The sequence below is a fragment of the Cynocephalus volans genome, chromosome 9 (assembly GCF_027409185.1).
Source record: "Cynocephalus volans isolate mCynVol1 chromosome 9, mCynVol1.pri, whole genome shotgun sequence".
NCBI classification, from domain to species: domain Eukaryota; kingdom Metazoa; phylum Chordata; class Mammalia; order Dermoptera; family Cynocephalidae; genus Cynocephalus; species Cynocephalus volans.
Genome location: NC_084468.1, coordinates 5,964,532 through 5,979,461, shown reverse-complemented (window position 1 = coordinate 5,979,461; position 14,930 = coordinate 5,964,532). Strand labels below are relative to the sequence as shown.

The 14,930-nt window shown below is 51.8% G+C and overlaps 1 protein-coding gene across 1 annotated transcript in view; it reads right to left on the bottom strand.

The window, feature by feature from the left end:
* The window catches only part of C9H4orf50 (chromosome 9 C4orf50 homolog), a 53,490-nt gene that overhangs the window by 27,678 nt on the left and 10,882 nt on the right, over nt 1-14,930 (bottom strand). The window contains 2 exon segments of the mRNA XM_063107295.1: nt 3,760-3,882; nt 4,842-4,958. Of these exon segments, the coding sequence (XP_062963365.1) occupies nt 3,760-3,882; nt 4,842-4,958 (240 nt within the window).

Genomic DNA, 14,930 nt, shown 5'->3' with positions numbered 1-14,930 from the left:
TCAGATCCCACTTATGAGTGAGGACATGTGGTATTTTTCTTTCTGTTCCTGGCTTATTTCACTTGACATAATTTTCTCTGCAAGCTTGACTTCCCCAGAAGAAGACTGCAATCCTTCAACACCAGACCCCGTACAACAGGAAATTGCAAATTGCCTAAGGAGGAATCCCAAAGTACAATACTACGAAAACTCAAATGACGAATGAAAAAATAGATAGAAATCACAATGAAGTCAAAAGGAAATCCGAGGACATGTATGAGAAATTCAACAGAGATACAAGCAATTAAAAAAAAAATCAAGCAGAAATCCTGGAACTGAAGAATTCATTCAAAGAAATAAAAAATATAACCGAGAGCATAAACAGCAGGCTGGAACAAGCAGAAGAAAGAATCTCCAAACTAGAAGACAGGCTTTTTGAATTCACACGGTTGGACCAAAAAAAAAAAAAGAATTTTAAAAATGAAGAAAAACTGTGAAATCCTTCTGATAACCTTAAGCCCACAAACATTTACATTATAGGTCTATAGGAAGGAGGAGAAACAGGAAAAAGCATTGAAAGCCTATTTAATGAAATCATAGCTGAAAACTTCCCAAATATTGGGAGATGGTCTTATAGATCCAAGGAGTTCAAAGATCCCCAAACAGATTCAACCCCAAAAGGACCTCCCCGAGACACATGTAGTCAAATTATCAAAAGTCAAAGACAAAGAAAGAATTCTAAAAACAGCAAGAGAAAAGCATCAAGTCAATTATAAGGAAGTACCCATCAGGCTAACAGCAGACTTCTCGATAGAAACCCCACAGGCCAGGAGAGAGTGGGATGACACACTCAAAGTGCTAAGAGAAAAAAACTGCCAAACAAGAATACTGCATCCAGCAACGCTTTCCTTCAGAAATAAAGAAGAAACATCATCTGTTCCTGACAAACAAAAACTGCAGGAATCCACCAGCATAAGAACATCCCTTCAACAAATCCTCAAGGGAGTCCAGTATCTGGAATCAGAAGAGAGATCCAGGTCACCATCAACACACGAGAAAGAATAAAAACAGACTAGTAGAACAGATACGCAAATGAGAAAGAGAAAGCAGATGTGTTGCACTCCAAAAAAACACTCAACCGCAAAGACAGGCAATCAAAGGGAAAGAAAGGAACATAAGAAACAGAAAACAACCACAGAGAAATTAACAGAATGGCAGGAATAAGACAATGCCTTTCAATACCACCCTGAAAGTGAATGGAATAAATTCCCCCCTTAAAAAATGTAGACAGGCTGAACACATTGAAAAACTAGACCCAACATGAACGCTGCCTGCGAGAAACTCACTTCACCAATAAAGACGCACATAGACTAATAGTGAAGGGATGGAAAGAGACACTCCATGCACGTGGAAACCAGAAACGAGCCGTAGTTGCCACGCTTAACTCAGGTAAAATAGACTTCAAACCAAGAACTATAAAAAGAGACAAAGACGGACATGATGTCATGATAAAAGGATCGATGCAGCAAGAAGATATGACAACCGTGTAATATATTGATGTCTGTGACGTCTGTGACATCTGGCTCCCCCTAGAGCCCTGCACTCTCAACACATAGCCACAAGCCATGTGGGGCCATTTAATTTAAAGTAATTAAATCAAAGTGAACACGCAGTTCTGCAGCCGCACGAGCCACGCAGTTCTGCAGCTGCACGAGCCACATTTCAGGGGCTCAGGAGCGTTGCGTGGCTCGTGGATTCTGTCTGGGATGGTGCAGATGAGGAATATTACCAGCATGGCAGAAGGTTCTGGTGACAGCGCTAGTGTGGACTGTCCATTCCCTGAGGGCAGGGACGTTGTCTTTGATCACCCCCTGGACCTAGAACAGTGCCAGGCACACAGGAGGGGTTTCCCAGATATTTTTGAATACATCTTTATCTTCGCTTATTCAATGTGCTTATCCAGAGAGGAGGACGGGCCCCACTCACAGAACAGAACCAGGCTGGGATGGGGCCAGACCTGGGAGATGAGATATGGCTCCAGCCAGTCTCGCTGAGGGCCCTCAGGGGCTGTTCCCTGTTCCCCGTCCCTGGTTGGTACCTGTTGGGCTGAGGGCGGGCTTTTGGTGGAGCCTCCAAAACAGCAGGGAGAGGCCAGGAAGGTGTAAGACCCAGGTGATAAGGGCAGAGGCAGCGTCTGGAAGGACAGAAAGGGGTCTGGCCCCTTGATGGCACACGCACCAGCAGTAGAGCTCCTTTGAGCAGAGGTGGCTTAGAGGCCTAAACGGCTGCCCCTGCCCTGGGTGGGTGCCACCGCATGCCTGCTCCTTGCAGCCACCTGCAGGTAGCACTCCCATCCTCTGTCTACAGCATCCTTCCATCAAGACGCCAAGACACTTGTACCCACAGTGAGAGGAGTACTTGCCCCAGAGATATGCAGACCCGAGATCAAGTCCTGGGTGTGACCTTGGACAAATTACTTAAACTCCTGGAGCCTCAGTCTCCTCATCTGTAAAGTGAGGCACCTCAGAGTTATAGGACATTGCCTGGGCCTCCAGGGGAAGGGACAGTGAGGACTTAGGTGTATAGGTATGTGACCTCGAGCAATAGAAATAAGAGATGGCTCCTGTCATTGCAAGGCTGAGCCTACCGCTGCTCCAGCCAGCAATGAAGGACACAAGGGAGGGACAGAGCCCTGGATGGAGAGTCCAGAGATGCGGCTCCACAGCTGACTGCTCCTCAGCAGCTGGGTGGCTGCAGAGCCTGTTTCCCATCAGTAACATAGGACCTGGGGCCAGGTAGATTCGAGGGGCTCTGGGAGCCAGGACATCTTATGGCGGTTCAGGCAAGGGGGCCACAGGGCCAGCTGAAGTTGGGGAGGGCCTTCATTCAACAAGCAGAGCAGAGAGGTCCTAGCTCCCCCGCTTCCTGGCTTTGGGGCCGTGGCCAGCCCCATAACCTCTGTGTGCCTCAATTTCATATCTGTAAAACAGGATAAGAATGCCAGCTGCACAGGGCCATTTCCCTGTCTGTCTGTCTCCTTCCCTCTGCTGGGACCTGGCTGACAATGTGGCTTTTCTATGGAGCTCTCCCTACATCCCTGGCCCTTCATAGGCTTTCAGCTCTTTTCTCACTTAAGGTGTGAAGCAGTAGGTCCCACAGGGGCTCAGGGCAGGACGTGACAGATGAAGAAACCACAAAGGCCCCCCTCTGTTCACAACATCAGAACCACGCCAGGCCAGCAGGCTTTAGCTCAGGTCCCAGCATGTCTCTGTTCTTTAGCAACAGGTAAACAGAAGCAGAGAATGGCTGTGACCTGCCATGGGCTCGGAATGAGCCACGGCATGTGAGTCAGGACTCGGCTCCTGATCCTTAGGGGCCAGTATAAGGCAGAGTGCGGGTGATGGGGACTGAAGCTCTGGGTCCACCTCTGGGGCTGGGTGGCCTTGGGGAATGACCGCAGCTCCTGGGGTCTTGACCTCCTCCTCTCTAGAACAGAGGTGGCAGCATCTGCTCGTAGGTGGTCAGGAGGTTTTAACAAGATAAAGTATGTGACGTGGCGGCCTGGGCCGAGCACACAGTTGGGGCTCTTCTTCCTCCCTATACCCCACCCAGGTCTCAGGACATTCCACACCATCTCCTTAAATCTCCATCCTAACTATTTCCAGAATGTTCTTCCCAACATGGAGCTTCTTTACCCCCTTCTCCTGCCTCTCAAGGGACACTGTGCAGTGCACACAGCAGGGCTGAGGAGCCCCACTGGGCAGAAAGCTCTGGCCTCACCTGTTCATGGTCAGATGCCGCAAGGTCTTCCAGCAGCTCGCCTGTGGTTTCCAGGCCCGGCACCAAAACAGAGGGGCCTCGTCCAGCCCCGACGCAGCCCCAGATGCAGGGCCCCTCTGAGGGCTGTCCCGGGAAGTGACATGGCCCTAAGGATTAAAGAGACCCTCCTAGGGGCTTTGTCATGACTGCCACTAGCAACCACATCATCTGCTGTGGGGACAAGATGGCACTTGCCCCTGACACTGGCCACAGAGCTCATGCACAGGGCAAAGCCCATGAAACTTTCAAGCCCTCAATGTCTTCATCTGTCAAACAGGGTACCAGCCCCCCTCTCTCCACCCTGCACAGTGGGCATGAGGACGAATAAGCTAATGCAGTCAGGACACATGTAACCTGGGTTGACTTGGCAGCTCTGCTCCTCGGAAACGGGCTAACAGGACACGTCGGCTGCATCTGTAAGCAGCACGGCTACGGTAGAAACATACGGTCTAATGCAACTGGGAACCACATTGGGCTGGACGGCTGTAAAGAAGCCACAAATACCCAGCTGGACACCATGGCTCTGAGGCTCCCTGAGTAGCAGGAACCCTGGAAGCCATGCCTGAGACTGTTGGAAGAGATAGTGGCTCACATTAGGGACAAGTTAGGGACAAGGGGCTTCTAAGCACCAGCAGCTCCTGGACCTGCCAGGTGTGATTTTGACTCCCTTGAACCTGAGCTGTCACCTGGGGTGGGGGAAGGGAGATGGAACAGCTCCCGGATATCATATTGACTTCTGCAAAGACAACTCCCCATTGCCACCCTGCTGGCATACTGTGTCCCTGGCTGGCTCCCTTTTGAGGGCTGAGGGGGTAAACCTAAACGTCCAGTTGGGCCCAAGTCAAAGACCTACTCGTGGGTGATACGCACTCTGACCCTACCTGTACCAGCTGGGTGACACTATGTGAGTGATGCCACCTCTCTGTAGAGGGGGAGCCCACTCCCTGCCCTGCATCATCGGGACAGCATGAGGACTAAGCGAGCTAACTCGTCAGCGGGTGTCACCCAGGCACCCCTTCCTCCATGCACCACAGCATCCACACACCTGCTGAGGCCCTTGGTCCAGGGACATTGTCCTGCCGGCCTTGGCTCCTGCAGGGATCCAGCACCTCCTCTCCGGGCAGGGGCAGTGAGTCAACCTGAACACAGCCCAGGGTGTCCTTGAGGAAGATAAAGGAAGTCAAGAGCCGTAAGTGCCCTGGATGAAGTGGGGACTCCAAGCCCATCCCCATGGGTCCCTCCCCAGCAGGGGGTCAGAGCCCCTTCAGGGGTGAGGAAACCAAGGCTCAGAGAACAGAGGGCACGCAGCCTGGCTGGACAGCCCCGGGCCTGCGCTTGTGGTCCACCAGGCCAAACTGCCTCCACTTAGCACTTGGGCTCCATGTGGGACAAGGAGCAGCACTCAGTCCTCGGAGGAGTCCAGCCAACTCTGGGCTCCCTTGAGGGGCACAGAAGGCTTCCAGCCCCTCTCCCTTCTGTGCGGTTGTTCTCTCTGTTCCCACCAAGAGAGGGTACCCAGGGGGTTAGCAGTCTTGCCCCTCTACTGGCAAATCTCAATTGCTGCAGCCAGATACCCTGGGCAAGCCTTTCCCCACCCCAGGCCTCTCTCCAAAGGGCAAGCCAAGTGTGCAGCAAGGAGCTCCCTGGCCAGCCGCCGTCCTGCAGAGCACGATTACTCAGAGACAATGCCTTCTCTGCTGCCACTAGCATGCAGGCATGGGGCTGGCAGAAAACCACCCACCATCCACAAGAGGCTTGGGACAGGTCTCCTCTGGGTTCCCACTGCCCGGGCTACTTCCACCACCGTGTTCTAACCTGGTGCCATTCGCTGACTCACTCTAGACTGTGAACTCCTTTGGGAAGGCAACTGGCTTCGTTGTGTCTACACCCTCACCTCAGCCTGGCACACAGTAGGTGCATAATAAATGCTTGATGTCTGGATGGATAGATAGAACCTGAAGAAAGGCAGGTGTTTTAGGCTTGCTAGTGGATTTCTCCAGCAAACATTTATTAGGCTTCGTGTAGGTGCCAGGTGCCGTTCTAGGTGAGGGGAAACAGGAGTGAACAGGCAAATTCCATGCTCTCCCCACCTGTTCCCCAGGTGCTCACCTGCCCTCAGCAGACCTCTGGTCCCCTTGCCTCCCCTTGCATTCTTCTCACAGCTGCCAGAGAGACCCCCCCCAAACATGTGCCCTCTGATCAGCAGGGCCTTCTTTGGGTACTCTCAGGCTGCAGGATCAGGTCAAGTGCTGAAATAAGGTACCAGAGGCCATCCACGGGCTCTCACAGCCACCCCGAGTCACACTGGTTTGCAGCCCTGCCGCTCCGCACCCTCCTTGCCTGCCCCAGCTAGGCCGTGTCCTCTCCAGCCTCTGCACCTCTGCATATGCTGTTCCTCCTGCCTGTCTGCAGGTCCTCCTGTGGAAAGGCAGTCACTGCCTGCTGCACGCAAAGCCACCCCTGCACCCACCTGCAGTGCCTCGCTTCCACGCTCCACTCCCCATCTGAGCCATCGCACGAAAATGGAAACTGGATCAGGTGGCGTTCCTGTTTCTAACCCTTCTATGCTTCCTATTGCACTGAAAGGTAAAAACCCTGCCCAGCCCCACAGCCCCCACCTCCTCCCACCCTCCTACCCCAGATCCCTTTCCCTCCTGCCTCAAAGCCTTTGCACACACAGTGACTGGAACTCTCTTTCAGCCCCCTTTGCCTGGTTAACGTCCCCCCTTCTGAGCTCAACTTAAAGGCCAGAGCCTTAATGAGGGCTTCACTGGCCTTCCTTGCCCTCTCCTGAATTAAGTCCCCATTATCCTCCCTCACAGCGTTCCTTCTGCTCACACTCCGGGTTTGTGACCTGCTACACATCTGTACGATGGTTTGTGTGATGTCCATTTCTCCCCATTGACCAGGACTGCAGTGTATTGGACAGCCCCCCAAAGTCACTGGAGCTTAATCCCCCTTGTAAGTGCTGAGGGTGGGAAACCTTATTATGGTAATTGAAAGGTGGAACCTTGAAGACGTGATTAGATTGCAGGACCATGCCCTAGTGAATGGATTATAATGGTGGTCACGGGCATGGTTCTGAGGGCTTTAAAGGACAGCATGTGAGACCCTCTCTCTCTCTGCTCCACCGTATTTGCCATGTGAGATCCTGAGTTGCTGTAGTCACCACAGGTCAAGACTCTTACCAGATGCATTCCCTGGACTTTGGACTTCCCAGCCTCTAACTCTGTAAGCAATAAATTCTATTTTCTTACAAATTACCCAGTTCCGAGTATTTTGTTATAAGCAACAGAAACGGACTAATACAAAGACCATCAATCTGGCCACGCGTAGAACCACCCAGAAGCTTTTAACAAGTACTAATGCAGGAGCCTGGACCCAAACCCACAAAAGCCAGAGGCCTGGGCACCAGCATTCTGTGCTCACAGACACTGCGTGCATTTGGACGGGCCTGGCTGACCTCTGCAGCTGTCCATGCACCCACAGTCCCCTTTTACCTGCCTCCTGTTTTTATCCATTTGGTTCCTACTTGATCAGAATTAAATACTTTTGTTGGCAGTTTAATATCATCATTGGAGTGAGACGGAGAAGAGGAAACGAAAGAGCAAGAGAAGGCATAAAAGAGTGGAAGAGAAAGGAGGCGCATGAGAAAGAAAAAAGAGAGGGGGGTATAGAACGAAGAAAGGAAAAGACAGACATTCCAAGAAGTTGGGGGAAGGAGGAGAGAGAAGTCAAAGGAAAAAGGAAGGAGCAGATAGAAAAAGGAGGAGGCTGGGAAGTGGTGTCACAGGCCACTCTTCACATCTCAGGAAGGTGACAAGTGGCCAACGTATAACGTGCAGTTCTGCACAGATGCATGATAGCTGCCTGGAATTTGCTGACAATGACAAGATTCACACAACTGCCACCAGGGGTCACTCCATGCACACCGCCAAGGCAGAGAGGCTGGCGGGAGCATCCCTGCCACACCCTTTCATACTGTGACCTCAGCTCTGGGACCACAGCAGACACCGACACTTTTCAGAGACTGACTTTTCATCTCTCTGCACGAGTGTCTGTTACAGCCCCATACTGTCCTCTGCTGTAGCATCACTGAAGTGTCATTGTTGCACCTGTATCTGTGTGCCCTGTAAAGCGTCTGGAGAGCAGGCTCATGCCTGGCTCACTTCTCCAGCCCCAGTGCCCGGCACTATGCCTGGCACATGGCAGATGTCTGGTGCACACTCACAAAAAAGCCCTCAGACAGATCTGCAGATAAACCATGTTTACCCTGCCAGACACAGTCCTTTCTCGTTTCCTTCCACCTGGGACCCTGAGCAGAAACCCCTTCCCAAACTCCTCCCCAGGTCCAGACTTGTCCTTGCAGTGGCCCGTGTCTTCGGGGACCTGGGCTTTGAGTGACTTACTCTAAAAATAGTAAACTGTGAGACCCCAGGAAAGTCATGTGACTGCTCTGAACTATGGTTTGGGGACAGGGATACTAATGCTTGCACTGGCTGCTACAGTGTCCATGAGATCCTGTTTAGGAAAGTACTTTGTAGATATAAAGCAAATAAAACATATTCTCACAATGACTGCCCTCACCATAAATCTCACGATGGCTCCCAGAGCACACACATCAGATGCAAGCAAGGAACCGTTTCCAGTGGTGGCAAAGCCCATGCCTCCTTTCAGTCCTGCTTCTTTCACTTCCTTGGGTAAGTGACTTTACCTCCCTGCCTCAGTTTCCTCATCTGCAAAATGAGGATCAATAATTTCTACTACTTCATAAGCTTGTAGGAAATGCAGCGTGTTACTATGCCAGACAGGCAATAAGCACTGGATAAATGTCAGCTTTTGTAATGACTTTCTGTCTGTCCCACACATCCCTGGAGCTACACTCTCCTCATTGCCCAATTTCTGTATCTCACTCCCCAGCACCACCATTTTGGCTGGAAGTTCCCATTTCCCACGGACAGTAGAGCAAATACCTTCTTACGATCATTCATCCGCTGGGCTACTCTCTCACCAAGCATTTCAGAGCCCGTGGTCAGGGGCTGGAATTTTGAGCTGAATGAGGGAAACATAGCTATGGCAGTGGGCAGCAGGCACAGTGAGAATTAGGACCATCAGAGGTGGATCATGTCACTATGGAGGCATTGCGGAGGAAATGAGCTGACGTGATGTCAGGGAAGTTTTCCTGGAGGAAGCAACGTTCCACCGAATGGAGAGAAAGTGTCAGGTTTTCTGAGCAGCTGGGGGGCGGGGCGCAGAAGCCTCTAGACACAGGGAAGGCTTGCAGGCCAGAAGAGCCTGGCATATTCAGGGACGTGCAGGAGCTCAGTGTGGCTGGAGCAGGGTGGGAGATGGGGGTACACTGAGCCTGGAGCAGGAGGCCCAGGCCAGAGCCCCAGGGGCCTGGAATGCTGTGGTTAGGTGGTCAACTTGATCCTGAGGCGATGGGGAGCCATGAGGGGTTTTATGAAGGGAGAGCCCTTAGAGGACACCACAGGTATCCAGAGGAAGGTGCTGAAAGCCTGTGTGAGGCTCTCAGTCCCCCTGGGTCACTCACAGCCCTTTGAAAATGCACTGGCAACTTTGGGAAGTCACACCTTGTGGTGTGACACTGGAGGTGTCACACTTGGTGTGCAAGGCTGTCTGGACACTGCGTGCAACTTCACTGATACACAGAGGCCTGAAAGCCACAGCCGGGGCCACTGAGGCTTACCCAATTGCAGCCAAGACCCTGAAGGGTGGCGTCTGGCTTTGCAGTTGCCATATCAATGGGTCTTAGGGTTTTAATTTTTTTTTTTTAAGATGACTAGTAAGGGGATCTTAACCCTTGACTTGGTGTTGTCAGCACCACGCTCTCCCAAGTGAGCTAACCGGCCATCCCTATAGGGGGATCCGAACCTGTGGCCTTGGCGTTATCAGCACCGCACTCCCCCAAGTGAGCCACGGGCTGGCCCCAGGGTTTTAATTTTTAAAATCTCAGGCTGCACTCAGCCTAAGAGCTGGTGGCTGGCTGGCACTGCACATTTCATGGAGGCCTCTCTGGGGGACTTTGTCCCCTCCAGATGGCCCTTTTTGACGCCAAAATGTTCCAACCCTGGGCCATCAGCTGCCCTCAGAGAACAGGGCCTGGCAGACTATCACACCCTATGGCACCGAGTCGAGCCCCCCTCCAACACCAGGGTCCTTGGCAGTGACCACAGACTAGGTGCTCCTTCCTCTGTCCCCACCTTCACCCAGGCTTTTGTCATCCTGTGTGGGCAGGGCTCTTGTCCTACTCCCCAGCCCCTGTACTGAGCATAAGCCAGAGCCAAGTATAGGCACCAAGTAGATACCCATGGACCCACTGACCAGGATTTACTGGAGGAGCAGAGCGTGGAGTTTACAAGCACAGCCACAGGGTCACCACCAAGGCACAAATTCCAGTCCCGCCACATCATGCTCTGAATGTCTGTGCCCCCCAAAATTCATGTGTTGAAACCCAAATCCCCAACGGAATGGTATAGGAAGTGGGGCCTTTGGAAGGTGAGTATGTCACGAGGGTGGAGCCCTCGCAATGGGATTAGTGCCCTCATAAGAGGAGACCCCAGTATCTCGGGTATCCCCCTTAGTATCTGGTGGCCCTGGGCAGGTTATGCACTTCTTGGTACCTCTACTTCCTCATCTGTAAAATGGGGATGAGGCCAGCAGCAGACACAGAGCACTCAAAACAGTGCCTGGTACAAAGGCACCCTCCATAAGGTGCAAAGCTCATGAAGCAGCATGTGTTCCCTGCCATCAAGGAACTAGAATCCATGGAGTTTTGTCATCTCGTGGGTCCTCATCCACAGGGTTACTTGTTATGGGCCAAACTGTGTCCCCCAAAATTCATATATTGAAGTCCTAACACCCAGTAACTCGGAATGTGACCTTATTTGGACACAGCATCCTTATAGATATAATGGATTAAGATGAGGTCACACTGGAGTAGATGGGCCCTAACCCAATATGACTGGTGTCCTTATAAAAGGGGAGATTTGGACACAGATGGTTATAGAGGGAAGATCGTGTGAAGAGACACAGGGAAAAGGTGGCCATCCAGAACCCACGGAGCGGGGCCTGGAACAGACCCTTCCCCACAGCCCTTGGAAGGAACCGACCCCACTGACACCTTGGTCTAGGGCTTCCCAGCCTCCAGAACTGTGAGAAAATCAGTTTCTGTTGCTTAAGGCACCCAGCTGTGGTATCTTGTCACAGCAGGCCTAGCAGACTAACACAGTTCTTAAGTCCTGTTGTATCTGTAGGGAAACCAAGGCTAAAGAAGTGAACTGCCTCGGGAAGACCACAGGATCTGAGAGCACCCCCCACCCCCCAAGGCAGGCACCCAAGGGGGAGGCTCAGCCGCAGGATCCCCCCCACCCCCAACCACGTGGGGCACTTTGGGCCCTCTGTGTCTCCACCTGGGAGACTCGTTCCCCTCTGGCCTTGGCAGGATGCTAGCCACTGTGGGGCCAAGTCCTCTCCGAGGGCAATTCATCAGCAAGGCCTGAGAGCCCACGTGCACCTGGTGCCAGAAATACGCAGGCCAGACAGCCTGAGCAGTCCCCTTGCTAATTAAAACCCTCCCACCCATTGCCAGAAAGCAGAATCAGTGACTGCCCAACAGTATTTCACACTGAAACTGCTGCCTGCCATTTGTTCCATCTCCCACCGTCTCCCGCCGTCTCCAAGGGGCTCCTGCCATCTCCAAGGGGCTCCTGCCCGTGCTCTCACAGGCTCTTCACACTGCTCCACTAGAGAGACAGCGAGCCCTGCGGTACTGTCCTCCACGGGGGCTGAAGCACACCTGAGTTCAGGGTCATAAACAAGCCCAGGAGCCAGATCACCTGATTCTCAGCCTTAAAGGGTTGACAAGGAGCTGAGCCACCACGGGGCTCCAGGAACCAAGAGCTGCTATCTTCCTCCCTACCTCCCTGCACATCACAAACAGGAGAGTGCTTCCAAAAGATCATGGAAAAATAGAATTGAAAGATAATACAAATCTTTCCGTGAACTTTTCAAAGTGTCCTTATATTTACCAAGCACCTCTCCTATTCCAAGTACTGTGTTAGAGCTGAGGATATGACAGAAAATAAAGAGGACAGTGCCGGTCCTGCAAGATGCTGCATTTTGGCGGGAGGCCGCAGGGAATACATGAATCCATACATTCATGGCAGATCAGGGGTGCACGAGGCACTGCACCTGCCCCAGCCCATGCTGCTCGGTGGTCCGCTCAGCAGATACTGGGAAGGCAGAGAATGCTCAGACCCAGGGAGGCTCAGCCCAGCACTGACAACTGCACGCCATGAGGGGAGGGCCGTGAGAAGACAGAAGAGGCTCCTGGGGTCAGGGAATACCACCTGGGGGGGGGGAAGAGACCATAGCCATCACCTGCCATGTAACTTCATGAAATGGGTTGAATTATCTCCCCAAAAGATACAGTACTTGGGCATGTGATCTTATATGGAAAAAGGCTGTATTTGGAAATAGGGTCTTTGCATATGTTATCAAGTTAAGATGAGGTCACACTGGATCAGGGCGGGTACTAATCCAGTAAGACTGGTGTTCTTTTAAGAAGAGAAGAGATGCAGAGCCAGACACACAGAAGAAAGAGGCCAGGTGAAGGCAGAGGCAAAAATCGGAGTAATATGTCTACAGGCCAAAGACTGCCAGGAGCCACCAGAAGCTGAGAGAGGCAAGGAACTGAGTGTCCCCTGCAGCTTCAGGAGGGAGACTGGCCCTGCTGCCACTTTGACTTTGGATTTCTGGTTTACAGAATTAGGAGAGAATAAGTGTCTGTTTTAAGCCACCTGGTTTGTGGCACTTGTTAGGGCAGCAACAGGAAACTAACACTCTGCACCTTGCCCATTTCTCAGGCCCAGCCTGCAGCCCTGGGGTGACCGGGTGACCTTGTCCTTGCCCACCAGCTCTGCCGCTGTCTGCCACCTCTTGCCACCTCCGTCAACAAGGCCAGGTGACTGCAGTGTGTTCCCTTCCTCTTTCATTCCCTCCCTCCGGTAGCCTTGGAAGCCCTGGAGGCCTGACTCGGGCATTACTGCCAGTGCCACGTCCCACCCACTCGGAGGGCTGCTCTCACATGCAGACAATCCCCAAATCGGAGGCCGGGCGGATGAACAGGAAGAGGCAGGGGAGTGGAATGAAGTCCCAGTCCTCGCTCCTCAGCTGTGTGATCATGGGCAGGACGCTGTGTCTCTGAGCCCTCCACCTCCTGATGTGTGAAGCAGGCCTGAGAACACCCGCCTGGCCACAGGGCTCAAGGCTAAGTGATAGCAGGTGGCCACTCCCCAGATGAAGGACAGCCCCTTCCCTCCATCCTACTCCCATCCCAAGTTTTCCACCAGCTAGAGGGCCTAACCCCCCTGGTCCGCCCCTGCAGACCGACCTTGGCAATCAGGTGGAAGTGTTGGCCTCTCAGCCAGAAGGCTGCTGCGGTCCTCTCGTCCCCCTTGACCCATCCACAGGCCACTGTGACATGGGAGCTGGTGACCACAGATCCTGTCCACCTCAGCCCTGCCAGCCTGGGCTCCACCAGCCATTCCAGCAGATCCATGGAGACAAATCACACTCACATTTAACCTACTCCAATCAAGGAGTAGGCACTGTGCTAAGAGCTTTCCCTGTACTTTCTCATGTCATCCTCACATTTCACACTAGGAAGTATTATTAATTATAATTATGATTATTATCCCAGTATTAGCCCCATTTCACACTTGGGAACACTGAGGCAGAGAAATTTAGGAACCTCCCCAAAGGTACTATGGCTGGTAGGAGGCGGAGCTCACTGGAATCCTCATCGTCTCTGTACCTGGTGCCACCTGCAGCTCTCAGGTGAGCGTGTCACCATACTGCACATGGCTTCAGTGTTCGGGGACCAACATCTTATATTCCAGGGCTCCCTAAACAGCAGCGCTGCTTTCTGTGCTGCTCAGCTGATGAGAGCTGACGTTTTCCAATGCTAGGGGCAGAACTGGCTGGGGATCCCATGCCAGGGGCAACTGAGGGTATTTTCAGAATTGTGGCTGTGCACCCCAGCCTCCAGCACATGTGGACACAGCTCCCCAGGACAGGGGACTTGGAAAAGAGAGAGCGTGAAACGTGGAAAAGGTCTCAGCACAGGCTAACAAGGGGCTCGCAAGCTGAAAGCACAGGTTCAGATGCCTCAAGAACAAACTCTGGCCCCAGGGTCTCGAGGAAAGGGCTGCAGGTCAGAGCCACGGCTCTGATCTGGCCCATGTCCCCAGCTGGCCCTCAGTGGTGGATGCTTACTAGCTGGTGCCTGTGGTCAACCCACTTAACCTCTCTAGGTCTCAGTTTCTCTATCTATTCAATGGGACAGCATTACCCAGCTCCTAAGGCTGTTCTAAGGATTAAGTGAGAGAGCACAAATTGGACAGAACATCAGCAGGTGCCTCCTAAATCTTCAGGTACTCACTGTCTCTCTCAGATGAACGTTTTGGGGAAAAATGGAGAGTAGCAGTGTATGGGATGGATGGAGAGATTGAGAGGATAAGGACTTAAGCCAACAGACATATTTAGGAAAAATACAGAAAGGATTCTAAATAACAATTTCCATCTATGCACAATTTATTTGCCGAAGTTACAGTGAGGTGCCAATATGAAATGTACACTCTGTTTTCCTTCTATCTGAGAAACATAAAGGAAGAACAGACAGGAAACACACAAGAGACGCAATAGCAGGATAAAGTAGCAAAAAGGGGCAAAATGCCACAGATAAAGCCATTATTAAAATAATTGAGGCAAAATACATGCCATTATCCTAAGAAAATGTAGAGAATTTAAAGTTCCAATTACTTTAAAATGGATTAACTGGGTCCAAAGATACATTTGATTGCTTTTTTTTTAATGAGCAATCCTTTTTTTTAATGAAGTCAGATTGTTTAATGAAATATTATAATCAGAATGTATAGAAAATATTGATTACATAGTGGAAGAGTGATTTTCTTCTGAATTGTTGACCTGCTCCGAGGAAAATCTTACAGAATGACAGACGCTTCTCAACAGGGCTATGCGCAATCCTCTTCCGGTAGAGGTCACTCACTGACTTTTCCTTAAATGCAAATTGACCCACAGGGGAGGAG